General features: G+C 43.9%; 1 protein-coding gene and 1 long non-coding RNA gene across 8 annotated transcripts in view; one reads left to right on the plus strand and one right to left on the minus strand.

Moving 5' to 3' along the window:
* Positions 1-15,803, minus strand: part of ALPK2 (alpha kinase 2) — a 121,890-nt gene that overhangs the window by 52,366 nt on the left and 53,721 nt on the right. For 5 of the 6 annotated variants that reach the window (XM_032470431.1, XM_032470434.1, XM_032470433.1 and 2 more), the window contains 2 exons: positions 3,158-4,892; positions 1,972-2,037 (listed from right to left, as the gene is read on the minus strand). In XM_032470431.1, the coding sequence (XP_032326322.1) occupies positions 1,972-2,037; positions 3,158-4,892 (1,801 nt within the window). The remainder of the gene's footprint in view (positions 1-1,971; positions 2,038-3,157; positions 4,893-15,803) is intronic. The other variant, XM_032470432.1, reaches the window with a different exon arrangement.
* On the plus strand, positions 565-14,850 carry LOC116660600. Of its 2 annotated transcripts, XR_004316176.1 has the most exons (6): positions 565-760; positions 4,777-4,914; positions 6,982-7,089; positions 8,528-8,636; positions 12,160-12,230; positions 13,157-14,850. It is a non-coding gene; the product is annotated as an uncharacterized LOC116660600 (long non-coding RNA). The 2 variants fall into 2 exon arrangements; XR_004316175.1 differs by having other exon boundaries at positions 12,160-14,850.

The raw sequence follows: 15,803 nt of genomic DNA on the forward strand, positions 1-15,803 counted from the left end.
CTCGTTCAATTACTGAGTGCCTCTTATGTGGCCAGTGCTCTTCCAAGGACTTGGGACATATCAGTGAATAAAACACAGTAACCAAACCCCCTGTCACCATGGAGCTCACCTTCTCTGCCTAGTGCTGATTCGCAGTCAGGACGATTCTTAACTATCAGAATCTAAGAATATATTTCCACACTGTACACTTGAGAGCTCAGGATCCCAAAGAGAAACGCAAATCTCTCTGGGGCGAAGCGGGGCAGCTGTGCAGAGGGACAGACACAGAACTTCTGATTTAAGAGTGAGGATGATCTTACGCCAGCGTGGCTTCAGGGAAACTTAAGATGGGCAGACTGGCAGGCTTCACCTCTGAGTTGGATCAAGAAAGCGAGATGAGAACCAAGGAGAAGGATTGGCGATGTGACCCTTGAAGATGATTCAAGTTAGCCTGGGGTACCCTCTCTGTTTTCCACTCCCAACCTGGGATTAATTTGGGAATCCTCCATAAATGTAGAGAAATTGGGGGCTTTCCAATCCTAGCCTGGGTAAGCACTATTTCAAGACAAAGCAGAACAAGATGGCCTTAGAGAACTGGGAAAGGAAGACAGGAAGCAAGGACTCCTGGAGATAGTTCAGGCTACATGTTAGCCTTGTTCTTACAACGCAGGGTTAGAGGTAATGGAGCTTTTCTCAGAAAGCTAAAAGCAATACACAGATGAAGATCAAACAGTAAAAGATAAGATGCTGGTCACTGCTTCTCCTGCTGGTCACCTTAAAGGTAAGTGAATCAGGCAAGAGGCAAGAGTGGGCAAATTTATCAATATTAACCCCCAACCAAGGATTTTTTTAACCATTTCCAATTTTAAGTTCCCAAGCCTCAGATGTCTGAGAATAAATATTTTAAATGTCTTTTGACTTTGACTTCATTATGGAAAGATTCACCAATCTTGGTTTTTTTTTTCAGCAGTTTTATTAAAAATTTGATATGGTTCCAATGACCCCCTAATGCTTTTGAGTCACATTTGCAATGATATTTACCCATCTGCTGTAAATTTGGCTATGTTGTGTACGTGTGTAAGAAACACAGGCACCTACATTAGAGAGTAACTTTTTGCATGGGTTTAAGAATGTGCACACACTATGCCACTAACCCTGTGGCAAAATGTTCCTGCTTTAGTCAAGGGTCAATAAATGCCACAGATACAGAGATCCTATTTCCATCTGCGGGCTGCACAGAACTGTTCTTGAATATACAGCTTCTACTGATGTCCCTTGAGTGAGAGGTCAGTTCTGCTACTGAGAATAGCAAAGTGAGAAATGGTCCCCACTCTATCTGCAGAATGCGAGCTTTTTAAAAAGTCACGTTCATGGTCCTGAGATAACTGCCTCTGTCTAAACACAGATCGAGCCTTGAGCTGACAGCTGGCGAGGTGGGTGTGCACTCATGAAGGTGTGAGTGTGTAAGCAGGAGGTCCCTTAAGGACTTTGATAGAGAAAGAGTGGGTGCAAGACAGACAAGCTTGGTCCCAGAGGTGGCCCGTTTTACTTCGCTGCATTGCCGGGAAACAAGTGAGCTTGTTGGGCCCCAGGGCCCTTCATCTCAGACTTCAGTTTAAGGTGCAGCTGAGGATGACAAAGGGGGCTCCTTCCTTTAGCACCTCTCAGTTTTGGGCAGTTGAGGGAGCTAGAAATTGCCTCCCACAGTGGTGGGTCTGAAACTAACATTGTCAATAGCCCCCTCCCCTCCACTAACTTTTTTTAGGCCACTTTGCACCCCACTCCCCACCTAACCCACAACCTTTAATAATTAAAGTAATTTGCCCCATGAAATGCTCAACATGGATAAACAACTGTAAAAAGGCACTTGGCTAAGCCAGGGAGAACATTTTATGAGTAGAAAAAGAAATGCTATGTTTACTGACATGGAAAATTTAACACTGTAACTTAATTGTCTACTACTATTTGGCCAAACCACCTCCATAAACTTACCCTGGGCGTGAATCTGTGGTCACTCACTGGTGTGTGAAGCAACCAAATAGGACGAAGCTGGCTCTCCTGCGTAAAAAGTAAAGTAGAAACGTGGCCTTGATGTGGCTAATTTGGCCAGTGGAATTTTTCCAGTTTGGTCAGGAAAAAGCTACCTCAGATCTGGAGCTTTTTAGATTGGCTGTTTTATGACTGGATCTTTAGAAAGCAATGTATTAAGTTTTCACTTTTTCACAGAGGGAGTTCAGTACCTTTGAATGCACTGGGGAATATTTTACTTTCTTTGGAGTATATCTAGTCTTCTACAAAAACAAGGGAGAACAGAGGCATAGTAAAAATACTTGATAAATAACTGTCCTTAGGCATTATAAAAGTCAAATCTTGGCCACAGTACAGCATCAGCTCTAAGCCCATTTGGAACCCTTTAAAATTAAAGATACAATAAATTCATATACCGAGCGTAATGTCTTTTATATATTAATTAGTCCCACTAATTTAATTCCATCTCTTTCAAATATATCCCCAAATCAGAAATAGAGTAAAAGTTTTTGTTTTACTTCCTGCAGTGTTTTTTTATACTTTGTCGTCTAAGAAAAAGAAAATAAAACAGAAATTCATTCAACAATCTACTGTGATTTTTGAGCACAGCAAAATCTACTTCGTCTATTTTGCTTAGCATCATTAAGTGAATTCTGCAAATCTTGTAGACACTGAGATCTTCCATTTGTACTATCAATTCCGATTAAAGACAGCATTTATCAGTTTTCAAAGTGCCCCCCAAATTACTAAAAAGCATGTTTTGATTTTTTTTAAAGGCTACACCCAAAACATTTGCTTGAAAAACTTTCTGAATAGTGACATTGCCTGGTAAAACACATGCAGTAGACAAAATATCGGATTTCTTTTTCCAGCTGTCCAGTATCCCATTAGTGCCTCTTACTTCTATCTGTCTTTTGCTATAATTAGGATGGCTTAGGGTTTATCTGGGTCTTTTTTCAAATCCAGATTTCCTTCCCAGCAGCAGCCCCTGTCATTCACAAGTACCCTGATGGTTTTGGGAGAATTATTTTGATGTACATTGTGGTACAGCAATTGTGAGTGTGAAGTAAAGGGAAATACACACACACACACACACACACACACACACACACACACTTTAGCTTGTAATTTTTAAAAAGAGAAGCCTTACCTGAGGATGATCACTGCAGTCTGGAACCTGGCTTGTTTCAAACACATTTTTAACCCACACCCCTTCTGCCTGGAAGTCCAGCTTCCCTCGTTTGGAGAGTGAGCCTGGTGGAGTCTGCAGGGGTTTTGCTTCTTGCTCTGCTTGGGTTGGAAGAACACATCCTTCTGCATGGATCTGGGGATTCAAGGCAGCACCCTCTGCTCTGGCACAGGAGCTCTCTCTTTTATCACTCGGGGTTAGTGTGTGCTTAACAAGTCCTTTGGGATAGAGGCAATGAGGAGGGGCTTCTGTTGAACTCTCTCCCAGGCTGGGGCTCAGCTTCCTGGGTTTCCCCTTGATCCCTGGTCGCCTCACCCTGGCAGGTTTCTCTGAGCCCCTCCTGCTCAGTAAGTCTTTCCCCTCTGCTCTTCTCTCGGCCACGGTCTCCAAACACTGGTTCATCCCTGATTTTCCTAACTCACCCGATGAGCGCTTCCTCTCTCTCCCTGTCACTGCTTTGTCCACGTTTAGCAGATTGTCACCGGCGAATTCCTCTCCTGCGTGGCAGCTGTCTCTGGATTCTCCCTGAATTCCTGGATAACCATTTTCAGCAGCCTCCGGAGCAGAGGGAGGTTTATATCTGCCCTGGTCGGTCACCGTCGCCACTCCATCCTGGTGAGGTCCCAGAGTCAGAGTCATCCCTGTTTGCAGGGGTGAGGCACTGTGTGTGCAGGCTCGGCTGCTCCTCACCCCCACTTCTTGGGGTGGTGAGTGATAACCGCAGAGGCCAGCAGTGGCATCCATAGGCCGGGTGTTACCCGACACCCGAGGCCCACAACCCATTTCACTGAGGAGATGCTCACACCCACCCAGGCCACGCTCACTGAATTCCACATCTTCGTCATCGCTTTCTAATAAAAAAACATGCCCAGTCCCCTGTAGGTTCCTTTGCCAAACGGCATTAGAGTAATCTGTCATAACATCGGAACATTCCAGATACTCCAGGTCATCATCTGAAAATGCCTCGGTGTAGGTTAGGGTTATCTCTGGGCAAAGTTCATAATCACTGTCAGAGTCGGTGCTGGAAACCGGTGGGCTGACTGGCTTGCGGATGGTGGCCCTGTCACCTGGGGAAGTGGAGGGCGTGGCCTCCGTCAGTGGGACGCTGAAGCTGATGTACTTCTGGGTTTTGGGATTTTGGTGACTAGAGTTTAAGGCTTCATCCTTAGGGCCATCATTGTCTAAGGCACCATCCATTAACCTTGATACTTTGGAATGCACTGTCCTGTGGCAAAACACAGCTTGTTTATCGGGAATATGACTTGACTTAGGAAAAAGCCACCCATCTGCAGTTTCCTCTGTTTTATTTGGATCACAAGCCTCTTCAGTTTGCCTCACGTCTTTAACATCCAAGGGATTTTCAGAACTGGATGCACCAATGTCATCATTGGCCAATGACTGCAATGAGCACAAACCATTGAACGAGGAGGAGGGGGAGTCAGCGGGCATGGGAGTGCCCGAGGCAATACTTTCTTCTTCCTTATAAGGATGCTCTTTCTCATCAGTTTGATTTGTGCTCTCCTGCTCATATGTCTCTGTTTCATGTGTCCAACCTGTGTCTCCTTCACCTTTCGGGTTAGGAGGGAGTTGCAGATTCTCCGACGAGCACTCAACTTCAATGGAAGCAGAACAGCAGATCATCCCAAAACAGTTTTTAGCAGATATTTGATAAACAGCAGCGTCATTCTGGGTACAGCTAGGATGAAGAGCAGACACAGGTAAGTTTGCCGCATTTGGATGGGCATGCCTGTGTTTTCTTACATCGTGACACATACAGAAAATGTCTATGCTTTTACTGTGCTCAGGGAAACCTATGATCTCCCTGGGAAGGGGTTTGTGGTCAGAGGCAACTGGCCAGGATGCTCAGCATTCTCCCTTCAGACTTTCCACAATCTTACCCCAAACTGAAAATGCTGAGAGTTACTTAGATGAATGGGAAAACGTTTTATATTCTAGCTTCTTCTTCTCTCCTTTTATTTTAAGTCACTTTTTATGTTATGGGAATTTGAAAAAGCATTATTTTCTGGAGTGAGGCATTGTACACAAATAACTGAAGTATTCCAAGTCCTATAGAGGAAAAGCATGATCAATGACTGACATTTTTTAGACCATGCTAAGAAGGCATGGTTCCTGCCAGGAGGCTGTAAAGATACCATACCAGGATTATGTGTATGAAGAACGGTGCAGTTTCCTCTGTAATTTAACATGACTATAAAGTTTAAACCACAGCCTTGAATCCCTCTGGCTGGAAGCCCACACCCACATGCCAGCCTAACCAAGACCAAGCCAGGTGTTCGGCTTTGGCCCAGCAGGGAAGAAACTGAATCCTGGATCACGCCAAGCCTGCTCTCCCTGCTCCAGGAGAGACAGTGCTCTGCCGCCCCTCTCTTTATTGACTGGAGCCACACAGCGCCTGGAGCCTGACCTGCTTTGCTGACCTTTCCCACTTGGACCCTACTCCAGGGTCTGCAGTCCCAATAAAATCTTGTTATCCTTGCTTCATGATTTGCACTCTTACTTATCTCATTTGACCCCACTGTGGATGTAGCACTGCTGATCTCACTCTGTGTATCATTCAGCTCAGAAGTCAACCATTTTCAGAAGGCAGCAGTTGCAGGGAAGGGTAATAGCTCAGTGGTAGCACTCATGCTTAGCATGCACAAGGTCCTGGGTTCAATCCCCAGTACCTCCATCAAGGAAAAAAAAAGGATCTCACAGAAGGCAGGAGCTGAGGGTCTAACTCAGACTTAAAGATGATGCTCAGATCTTTACTGACTGATGTGTGTAAAAGGTACACAAATATCTAACCCAGGAGGGTCAGCATTAGATGCTCACAGCAACGGGACACAGTCTTCCTGATCCTCTCTCTTCCTTTCCGCATGGACCTCTTTGCTTGCTGAGCTCATCATGTGCTCATAAGCCCTCAATCGTTGGGTGCCCGCTCATATAGACCTCATTTTCAGAAATCATAGACTAATTCCAATTTCATTAATACCTTGTTTTGTTGGTAATTGGTAGGGGTGGTGGAGGCTGGCCAAGCCAGACCCACAGCTGATATGTGGATTTGCCTTGGCCAACAGCACAGGGAGACTAACATTTAGGGCAACTTTCTGGGGGAAACAGTACCTGCTCCTGTCTGTTTCACAAGGTTCAAATGACAAAATCAATGTGAAGGGGCTTTGCAAAGCAGAAACTTTATGCCACTTGTTCTCTATAAGGATGTGGAAGTGCTAAAATTATAATTACGTGATGTGATCAAGGTATTAGCTAATGCTGATAGGACAGTCTTACTGTAATATACATGTGTCAAATCAATATACTGTACACCTTCAACTTACACAATGTAGTATGTCAAATACAACTCAATTAAAAAAAATGAAGCAGTGCTAAGACCAGGTTGCCTCTGTTTCCCAAGAATTATGGAGAAGAATCATCAGGAAACTCCATTCAAAATTCTCGAATCAGAATCTGTGGTTAGAGGGCCTAAGAATTTGCTTTTAAAGTTCCCAAACACAGTCTGCTACAAATCGTCCTTGGCCCTCCCTTAGAGACATCCTCACCCTCATCGTCATGAATTAGCTTAGGTCTCTTTAGTTAAAGCTGAGGGAGGTGTGGAGAGGAAGTGACCTTTGCTTGAGTTTCTCATTGCTCATGTCACTCCCTTCATGTCTCTTTCTGATTAGATCTTGGAGATTTGGCCTCAGTTAACAGCTTACAAGGGGCATAAAACAGCACCATGGGCTACTGAAAAATCCCACGTAACTCTGATTTTCTGAATTATCCAGGTTATGGTCCCTCTGCTGGACAAACCAGCTACCCTGAAGTCACTATGACTTGTGTGCAAGAAGAGAAAGGAAGAGAAGAAAACAAACCCAAGAGGCACAAAGGACGAGGTAATAAAGAGACAAAGGAGGGAACAGAGAGGATTCTCAAGAACTGAGGAGGGAAAACAAAACAAATTTTAGAAAACTATGGAGTAAATAATGGACTAAGTATATTTAACTTCTGAATGACTAAATTAGCAGATAGGGGAATGTGTTTAGTAATATGGGATTTGGGGGAACATGTGTTTTAGCTGATATAAGATTTACAAGTCCTCCCGAGGACACTAGGGAGGAAAGGGAGCTGGATTAAGTATAATTAACTTCTCATTGGCTAATGAATGCCTTTGAGAGATTTATGGTTTGCGGTTGGCAGGTCGCAGATAATTATCTCTAAGCGTCCTCACAAGGAGGTGGAGAAAATCGAGCAAGGAACTCAGCCTTTGTTGAACACCTCCTCTATTAAACAGCATGCCAGCTGCTCCCTGTGTGCAAAACTGGGGCTCAAACGAGTCCTTTCCCCAAACTGACGAGGTCAACAAGTGGTGGAGCTAGGATAGGAAACCAGAGCCTCTGACTGCTGTCTGGCTCGGGGTACCCTGTTAGGAAGTAAACTTTTGAGAACGGAAGTGACAGGGTGTAGGAAGAGATCATATTGGCAAATAAAGCATTTCTGTCCTAAGTTTTCATCCTGATGGGTCAACTGACAAGAGTTGTACTAATACGATGGGAAGAGCTGATGGTGACTCAAGGAGATGGGGGAGGCACCATGTCCAGCCCTAAAAGGACTAAAAATCTCCAGGGGGAGATATTATAAATTTCTCAATCTTGTATGTCAGTTCTCTGCCAAGTTGTATAATGCAGTCCAGAAGGGCAAAGGAAGTTCAAAAAGGGACTTTCTTGGGAACCACGGAAATGATATGAATATAAGTTTGGGGTGTAGAATCTTTGCAAGATGCTGGCAGATTGACCTGAGTGCCCCACAGTGATTTGACAGGAATGCAAAACCATCCCAGCAGAAATTCCCTGAACAACTAATTGCATTCTCTCCTTGCACACCTCTCCTTTAGGCTGAAGGAGCATCAGCATTCCTCCACTTTACTGTGAAAATCTTGCCTGAATACCCTAGGCTCCTTCTAAGTTAATCATTTCTGTATCAGAGAAAAAGGGATGTTATGACACTAAGTACATGGGCTTCTTCTGTGCTTGAACACCCTGGATTGGTCTAAAAGAGGTTCACAAACACTTTGGGGGCAGGACCCCTTTAAAGCCTCAAAAATAACTGAGGACTCAAAGAACTTTTGTTTATGGGGGTTATATACATGAGTGTTTATCATATTTAAATTAAAGCTGAGAAAAATATAAAACATTCATTTATTCCTCCAAAAATAAAATTTAACTCATTACATACTGGCATAAATAAAATATTTTTATGAAAAATACCTATATTTTTCCAGAACAAAGTAAAATTGGAAGAGTGGGATTACTTTACTTTTTCTTTTTCATACAGCTTGTGGCTTAATGGAAGACAGCTGGATTTTTGTATCTGCTTCTGTATACAATGTGATGTAATATATTGCTTGGGTTGAAGTATGTGGAGAAAATATGGCCTCACACAGGTATGTAGTTGGGAAAGGAAGGAGTATTTTAAAGGTCTTTTTATATGATCACATGTGATCTCTTTGATACTACTCAGAGATTAGCTTCAATGTGGAATCTGAAACCATATCAATGAAGTTTTCATACTTGTTCCATAAAATCCATTGGTCAATGTTGCATTTTACTTGTATCTTTTGCCCATGTATGGTTTTGTAACATCATGTATTGGGCATTTGGAAAAACTTCTTTCATGAGATCTTCCAAATATCAATATGGTTCAATATACAATATTTTTAAAAAATGACATTCATTAATATTACTACTGATCTTATCAAAACAATTTTGAAGTATTGGGAAACTATCAAGCTTATAATGGAGGATACAAGTTCTCTAAATTTTGAATTAAGGAAATAATGTAAATATTAATTTATCATGACAATGTAAGTCAATTCTGTGCTAAATTCATGGTAGAAGTAGAAGATGGAGGGAATCAGCAAAAATGGAAAAATAAGGACCTCTGGAAGTTGTCTTTACAAACGCAACAAGAACACTGGCAAAACTGGTCTGAATCAACTTTTTCAGAACTCGAAAATTAGTCAAAGGCAATCTAGGTAGCATTTATTCAAGAAAAACGGCTGAATCTCAATAAGAAGAGCGAGGGGTTTTTTTGGATTTTAATTTGCCCTAGTCCTCTCCCCACCCCAACTCCACGGTCATCTTGTGAACCAAGAGCCCACAGTCATAGTGAAAATCAGTAGCCTGGCAGCCACTGGAGAGGGCAGAATAGGGTTGGAGCAACTTCAAAGCCCCATTCCCAAGGAACCATCATTATCTGACCTGTCCAGTGGTTTCCTGGAAGGACCCTACTCACAAGACTGCCTTTAGGTGACCTGATTCAGAACTCACCCAATGTGAACAATGTTTTCCCTGACAGCATTCATAAAATAAAAAAATTCAGAGGCAATAGTCAGAGGCAGCAGCAAACAACTGAAGCAAACAATAGGCTAGCCAAAAATATTAAAAGGGAAAGCTGAGGAATGACATGTCCACAGAAGGCACCGAAAAGTTGCAACCTATTTCTGGGGATCTAGGAAGCCATGCTCGTGTGTAAGACTGAGAGTGTGTCCAGGGCAGTCCACGTGCTCAGGAAAGACCTGAGAAGACACTAAGTTCTCACCTCTAACTGAACTTAATTAAAACTCTGCACCAGCAGGAAGTGAAGGCTAAAGCAGATTTGCCAACTGTCTGCTGAGTGCTGAAGGCACCCCATCCCCCCATATGTGCACAGAGCCCATCAAAGAAAATGGGAGACTTATTAGGTATCGGCATCTAAGGAAATCTCTGTATGATCATTAGTTACCAACCAAGGTAACTGAGCAGAGACTTCAGTGGCCACAAACAACAAGAATACAGATTTTAAAGAATAAGTTCAGAAAAGTCACTAAACAAGCAAGCAACAACAACCCCAGGGCATGGGGGAGAATCTGGTTTCCATAGTTGCCACATTATAGTGTTTAAAATGTTCCATTTTCACACACAAAGAAACCAAAACTATGAGACATACAAAGAAAGAATAAAAGGTGGCCCACGTACAGGGGGAAAAAAAGCAGTCAATAGAAACTGTCCCTACACTTGCTAGATGAAGACTTTAAATTAGCTATTTTAAGATCATTTAAAGAACTAAAGGAAAGTAAGAGAACAAGTTCTCAATAAAGGCATAGAAACTATAAACTAGAACCAAATAAAAATTCTGAAGTTGAAAAGTACAATAACTGAAGTGAAAAACTCACTAGAGGGGCTCAACAACAGATGGGAGCAGATAGAGGAAAGAACCAGTGAACCAGAAGATGGTCAGTTGAGACTGAGAATATCCAGTCTTAGGAACAGAAAGACAAAAGAATGAGTAAAAGTGAATAGAGTCCCATGGGACACCACCAAGCTTACTACATTTGCACAGTGAGAGTCCTAGAAGGAGAGGAGAGAAAGAGGCAGGAAGAACATTTGAAGAAACTGGAAGTCCCTAGTTCAGAGAAGGGACTGCAATAAAGCTTGGATTTTTTTCTTTACTGGTATAATTGACATATAAAATTATATTAGTCTCAGATATATAAAGTAATAATTCGGTATTTGTGTATGTTGCAAAGTGATCACCACAATAAGTCTAGTTAACATCCATCACCATACATAATTCAGTTTTTTTCCCCTTGTGATGAAAACGTTTAAGATCTACTCTCTCAGTAACTTACAAACAAAAAACACAGTATTGTTAACTATAGTTACCATGCTGTACATTGCACATCCAGGACTTATTTGTTTTATAAATGGAAGTTTGTACCTTTTGAAAAAGCTTGGATTTTTATCACTGGCAACAGATACTTTTACTTTTCCTTGAAGTGGCAGGAAAATTTGTTCATTTATATTTGGAAATTTGTTCATTTATATTGGAAAATATTTGCCAAATACCCGTCATTTGCCCATTGTTCTTTCAAATAAAGACTGTACTCCATGAAAGAACGTGACTAGCTCAGCTTGCAGCTTCAGCAGTCAGACAGGTGCTTTTCCTCAAGATGACCCATCATCTCAAGGAAATCCACCTGAGGTGCGCTAGGCACATTTCCCACTTTATTACAGAGGGTAGTAAAAGTTCTGAGTCATCAGGACTTACTAAAATTAACAATTTTTACTGATGCATCAAAGACATTATGCAGTAAGATTGTGGGGTTTTGGTTAGTTTTTAATTGTGACTGTATGGCAGTGAAGAATTCTATGACAACTAGCAGAGTTTGGGACCACTTGTCTTGATTCACACTAAGACCATCCTCAGTTTTCCCACCCATTGGTTTTTACCATCAGTGCACATGTCAAGACACTGAAGAGGCAAATAATGTTTCAGCATCTTTGTGATAATAGTTTTGACCTTGCAGACCCTCTGAAAGAGTTTTAGGGGCCCCCGAGGGTCCATGGATGACCAACTTTGAGAACTGCTGATTAAAGCTCTTCATCTAGGGAAGCTTTAAAACACTCTCAGCATCCTCTCACAGCACAACACCTGGCAAAGAAGTGCTGCTGGACTCTGGAAGAGGGGCAGGAGCATGGAAGGCTGACTGTTTTGCTCAGTACAGTCATTTATATGGTCTCTTAGGCAGATGACTCAGTCTCTTAGGGCCTCAATTTCCTGATACACAAAGAGAAAGAAGACGTATGCCTGGGTTCCACCCGCTAAAGATGCTGATCTGATGCTCAATGCATGAGTCTATGTGATTTCACTTTAGGAAGGAGGAGGCTGGTTTCCATCAATGTTGAGGGGCCAGGGGAGTGGGGGCAGAGAGTGGTGTTGATTCTAGAAGGTCCTCGGGATCCCACCAATTTAGGATGGTTTTGTGCCTTGGGGACAAGTGTTATAAATATGAATGAGAATTAAGAGCACAGGGCAAGTATCCACGGGACTAGTAACCCTATAAAATAAGAATATGAGGATAAAGGGTTGGGGAACAGAATGTAACAAGTACAAAAAGAAGACATGGAATCATTTTTTTTCCTTAGCCACCAGTGCAATAGACCTATCAAAACGGATATACTTTTAAAGGAGAAGAAGCTGAAATTATTGGCTACAGGTAAGATCTGGAATCCTCTCTGGATTCCCAACATTTCTCTAATATGTATTCCACGTTCGTGAGAAGAGAACAAGACCTGGAAACACACTGCAGTGTCTCCCTCTCCCTCCCTGAGCCTCGCCTGCCCGTGCAGCAGATGGGGGGAGAGACTCCGTTCAGTAAATACTTGCGTGATGACATGCCTGTCCCTTCCGCAGTCCTAGCACCAGGTGAAGGTCATACTATGTCCTGACACTAAGTGTCTGTATTTTATGACTTGCCTAGCTGCTGCTGCTGTCAATTTTGTTCATTGAATTATTCAGAATAACCAAAGGCATAAGGCTGGGGCTTTCTCATGCCCCAAAGCTATGTTTGTTTTAGAGATGGAAGAATTCTAATACTAGAGAAGTACAGACTTTCTTGATATTTTCCACAAGCAGCTAGACACATTTCAAAACTGAAGAAGAGATTCCTTACATGTACCAGTTCATTCAGTTATTTATCCAACAGAGACATTGAACCACACGTCTGGAAAGCTGAAAGGGGCCTTCGGGCTGTGCTGCTCGGGGGGCCCGACTGCCCTCCCTTACTCTGCCCCCTCCCCCTGGTCTGCCCTCTATCCCAGGGCTGGCCGCTGGAGGCTGAGTCTCCCTGACTCCCAGGACCACCGGCTTCCTGCTGCATTTGACCAAACAAGGGCTGGGAAGACAGAAGAAGCCAGCCTCAGGTGGCATTTCCAGCAGCCTCCACCTCCCCTGTGGCTCCAGGTCCCACAGGTCAGATCTACCCGGGACTAGTGGTCCTGCTCCCTGCCTTGGTCTCTGCAGCATGGGAGATGGTGGCTTCCTGCGGATGCTAATCTCTGGGTGACCTCAGTGTCCCCCATTTGGCTCAGTCACCTGTGCAACCCTGCACTGAAAGCTTGTAAATGGTTTCTGTCTTCCCAGTTAGACCCTGACTGGTACAGAGATGGTTTATTTCACAGACATTGGAACTGAAGTCCAAATAAGGTACGACTGTCTTAAGTTAGACAGCTTAAAAAAAATGATAAACGTACGGCAGTGTGTGAGCTGCTGTGTAGAAGATAAAGATGTTAAATTCCCAGTCCCTCCCTCGGGAGCTCCCCATCCAGTGAGGGAAACGAGGTGTCCATACAAGCAGCTCCAATGCAGGACAGGACAGGCTAAGCGCCATTAAAAGTCCAACCAATTATACAGATTGAGGGGCAGGCGGGGTGAGGGGTGCAAGATAATGAGGGCAGGTTTCCTGGGAACTTAAAACCTGAAGCAGGCCTGGGAAATACATGGTAGGATTTAGGCAGGAAAGACGGTACATGCCTGAGGTTGGGGAAGGGGCTGGACACTCCCACAGAAGGAAAAGCCGGTGGGTAGAGGAGGCAGGAAAGCTCAGGCCCTCACAGAAAACAGTAAACCAGGTTTCTTTGGAACCTGGGGGAGTGGTGGGCTGAGAGGTGAGGCAACAGCACGACTCACTGTTGAAACAGGACGCTTGAGAGAGTGGGGAGGGATGCGATTACTATTTCATCAAACCACAGGCAGAAAGTGAGGCTGACCCAGGCCACGGGGTGGGGGCGAGGAATAGTCACCCACCAGGAGGCAGGCAGGGCCCAGATCGAGAAAGATTTTCCATCCCGGACTGAAGAGTTTGGACCTCAGGCTCCAATTCATGGAAGCAGATCAGAGCAGTCATTGAGGGAGGAGCAGAAATCATTCTGGAAGCTCCTCACCACATCTGCACAGAGCACTAGGGTGAGACGCAGGGTTCCCGCTCTCCTGAGGCCTCTGGTTAAGTAGAAGCACCCCATTCTCCCACACGTCCTGTTGGACCTACAAGTATACATGCCTGCACACTGCATGGGACTTGAAAAGGGAGACCCCAAAAATTGACGGTATAAGATTTATTTCCTTCCCTGCGGGAGCGACCAAGAGATAAGACTTTCAGGGATTAAATAGGGAGCGGTGTGCAATCTTCAAACTCTACTGTCATCGTATTCCAAAAGGCACCCTTGAGGCAGTGAGCACGTCTGGTGGATGGAGATAGGAGAGGAGAGGTCAAGGTGGCCTGGATCTTCAGGGAACGGAGCCAGGAGCACGGAACCGGAGACTAGAGGGAAGGATTACTTTGGCTGGATAGGGAGCAGGGGAGGGCATTCCGGGCAGATGTCTCAGAGCTGGAATGAGCAGGTTGTATGTAAGGGACAGCAAGGAAATGAGCACAGACTTCTGCTCAGGAGCACGGCATGGGGGTGAACTGCCCGGGAAATCTGACTTTTCTTCTTCAATCCTTTTCCACTTCTGAGCAGATCAGAGAGGCAGATTACAAAGTCAGCACAGCATGCAGTGGTCAAGGGACAGACTTGGCGGCGAGCCTGCCTGGGTTCACCCACTGCCCGTCCATCCACTGTGTGATATCGGACAGGCCAGTGAATGGCTCAGGACAACACCTGTACCTACACCAGAGCGTGACAGGAGGACTCTGGAGTCAATTCCATCAAGTGCTTAAAGCAGCACCTGACACACACTGAGCACTCAGAGTTCTCAGCCTCAGCTGGACTGTAGAATCGCTTGGAGTACTTTTTAAAAATATCACATTGCCAGAAGATTTATTTTTTATTAAAGTACAGTTGATTTACAATGTTGTGTTTGTCTCTGGTGTACAGCATTGTGATTCAGTTATACATATTCTTTTTCATGTTCTTTATCATTATAGGTTATTACAAGGTATTGTGTATAGTTCCCTATGCTGTAAGCAGGACCTTGCTGTTGATCTATTTTATGTATAGGAGTTAGTATCTACAAATCCCAAACTCCTAATTTACTCCTCCTGCCCGACATTTCCCCCCGTCCAGTAACCATAAGTTTGTTTTCTATGTCTGTGAATCTGTTTCTGTTTTGTAAATAAGTTCATTTATGTCATTTTTTTAAGGTTCTACATACAAGTGACATATGGTATTTGTCTCTGACTTACTTCACTTAGTATGACAATCTCTAGGTCCATCCGTGCTGTGGTAAATCAGTGCCAGAAGATTTTTAGGGCAGTGAAACAATTCGGTATAATACCGTATTGATGGATAGATCTCATTATATGTTTTTCCAAACCCACAGGACATACAACGCTGAGAGTGAGCCCTGATGTAAACCATGGACTTCGAGGGGTAATGACATGTCAGTGGAGGCTCATTGGTTGTAACAAATGTCCCAACCATTTCTGGCGGGGTATGTAGGTAGTGGGAGCGTCTGTGTTAGGGCCAGGAGGCGGTTATATATAGAAACTGCTTTCTGCTCCATTTCGCTGTGAACTTAACACTGCTCTAAAAAATAAAGTCTCTTTAAAAGAGGGGGAAACTATCAGTACCAGGGCCCCATCAAAACCAAAACCAAAACCAAACAGAACAGTTAAACCGCGTCTCAGGGCAAAGGGCTTCGCCACTGGTGTTTTTTAAGGCTCCCAGGTGATTGTAATGGGAAGTCAGCGCTCAGAAAGTGCTGAGATAAAAGAGCATCAGCTCCTGTATCGAGTGGATGGCGGAGGAGGGCTCTCGGCCTGGGCACCTGGGCACGTACCCGGAGTGAT

Source organism: Camelus ferus, chromosome 30 (assembly GCF_009834535.1).
Source record: "Camelus ferus isolate YT-003-E chromosome 30, BCGSAC_Cfer_1.0, whole genome shotgun sequence".
Taxonomy (NCBI): domain Eukaryota; kingdom Metazoa; phylum Chordata; class Mammalia; order Artiodactyla; family Camelidae; genus Camelus; species Camelus ferus.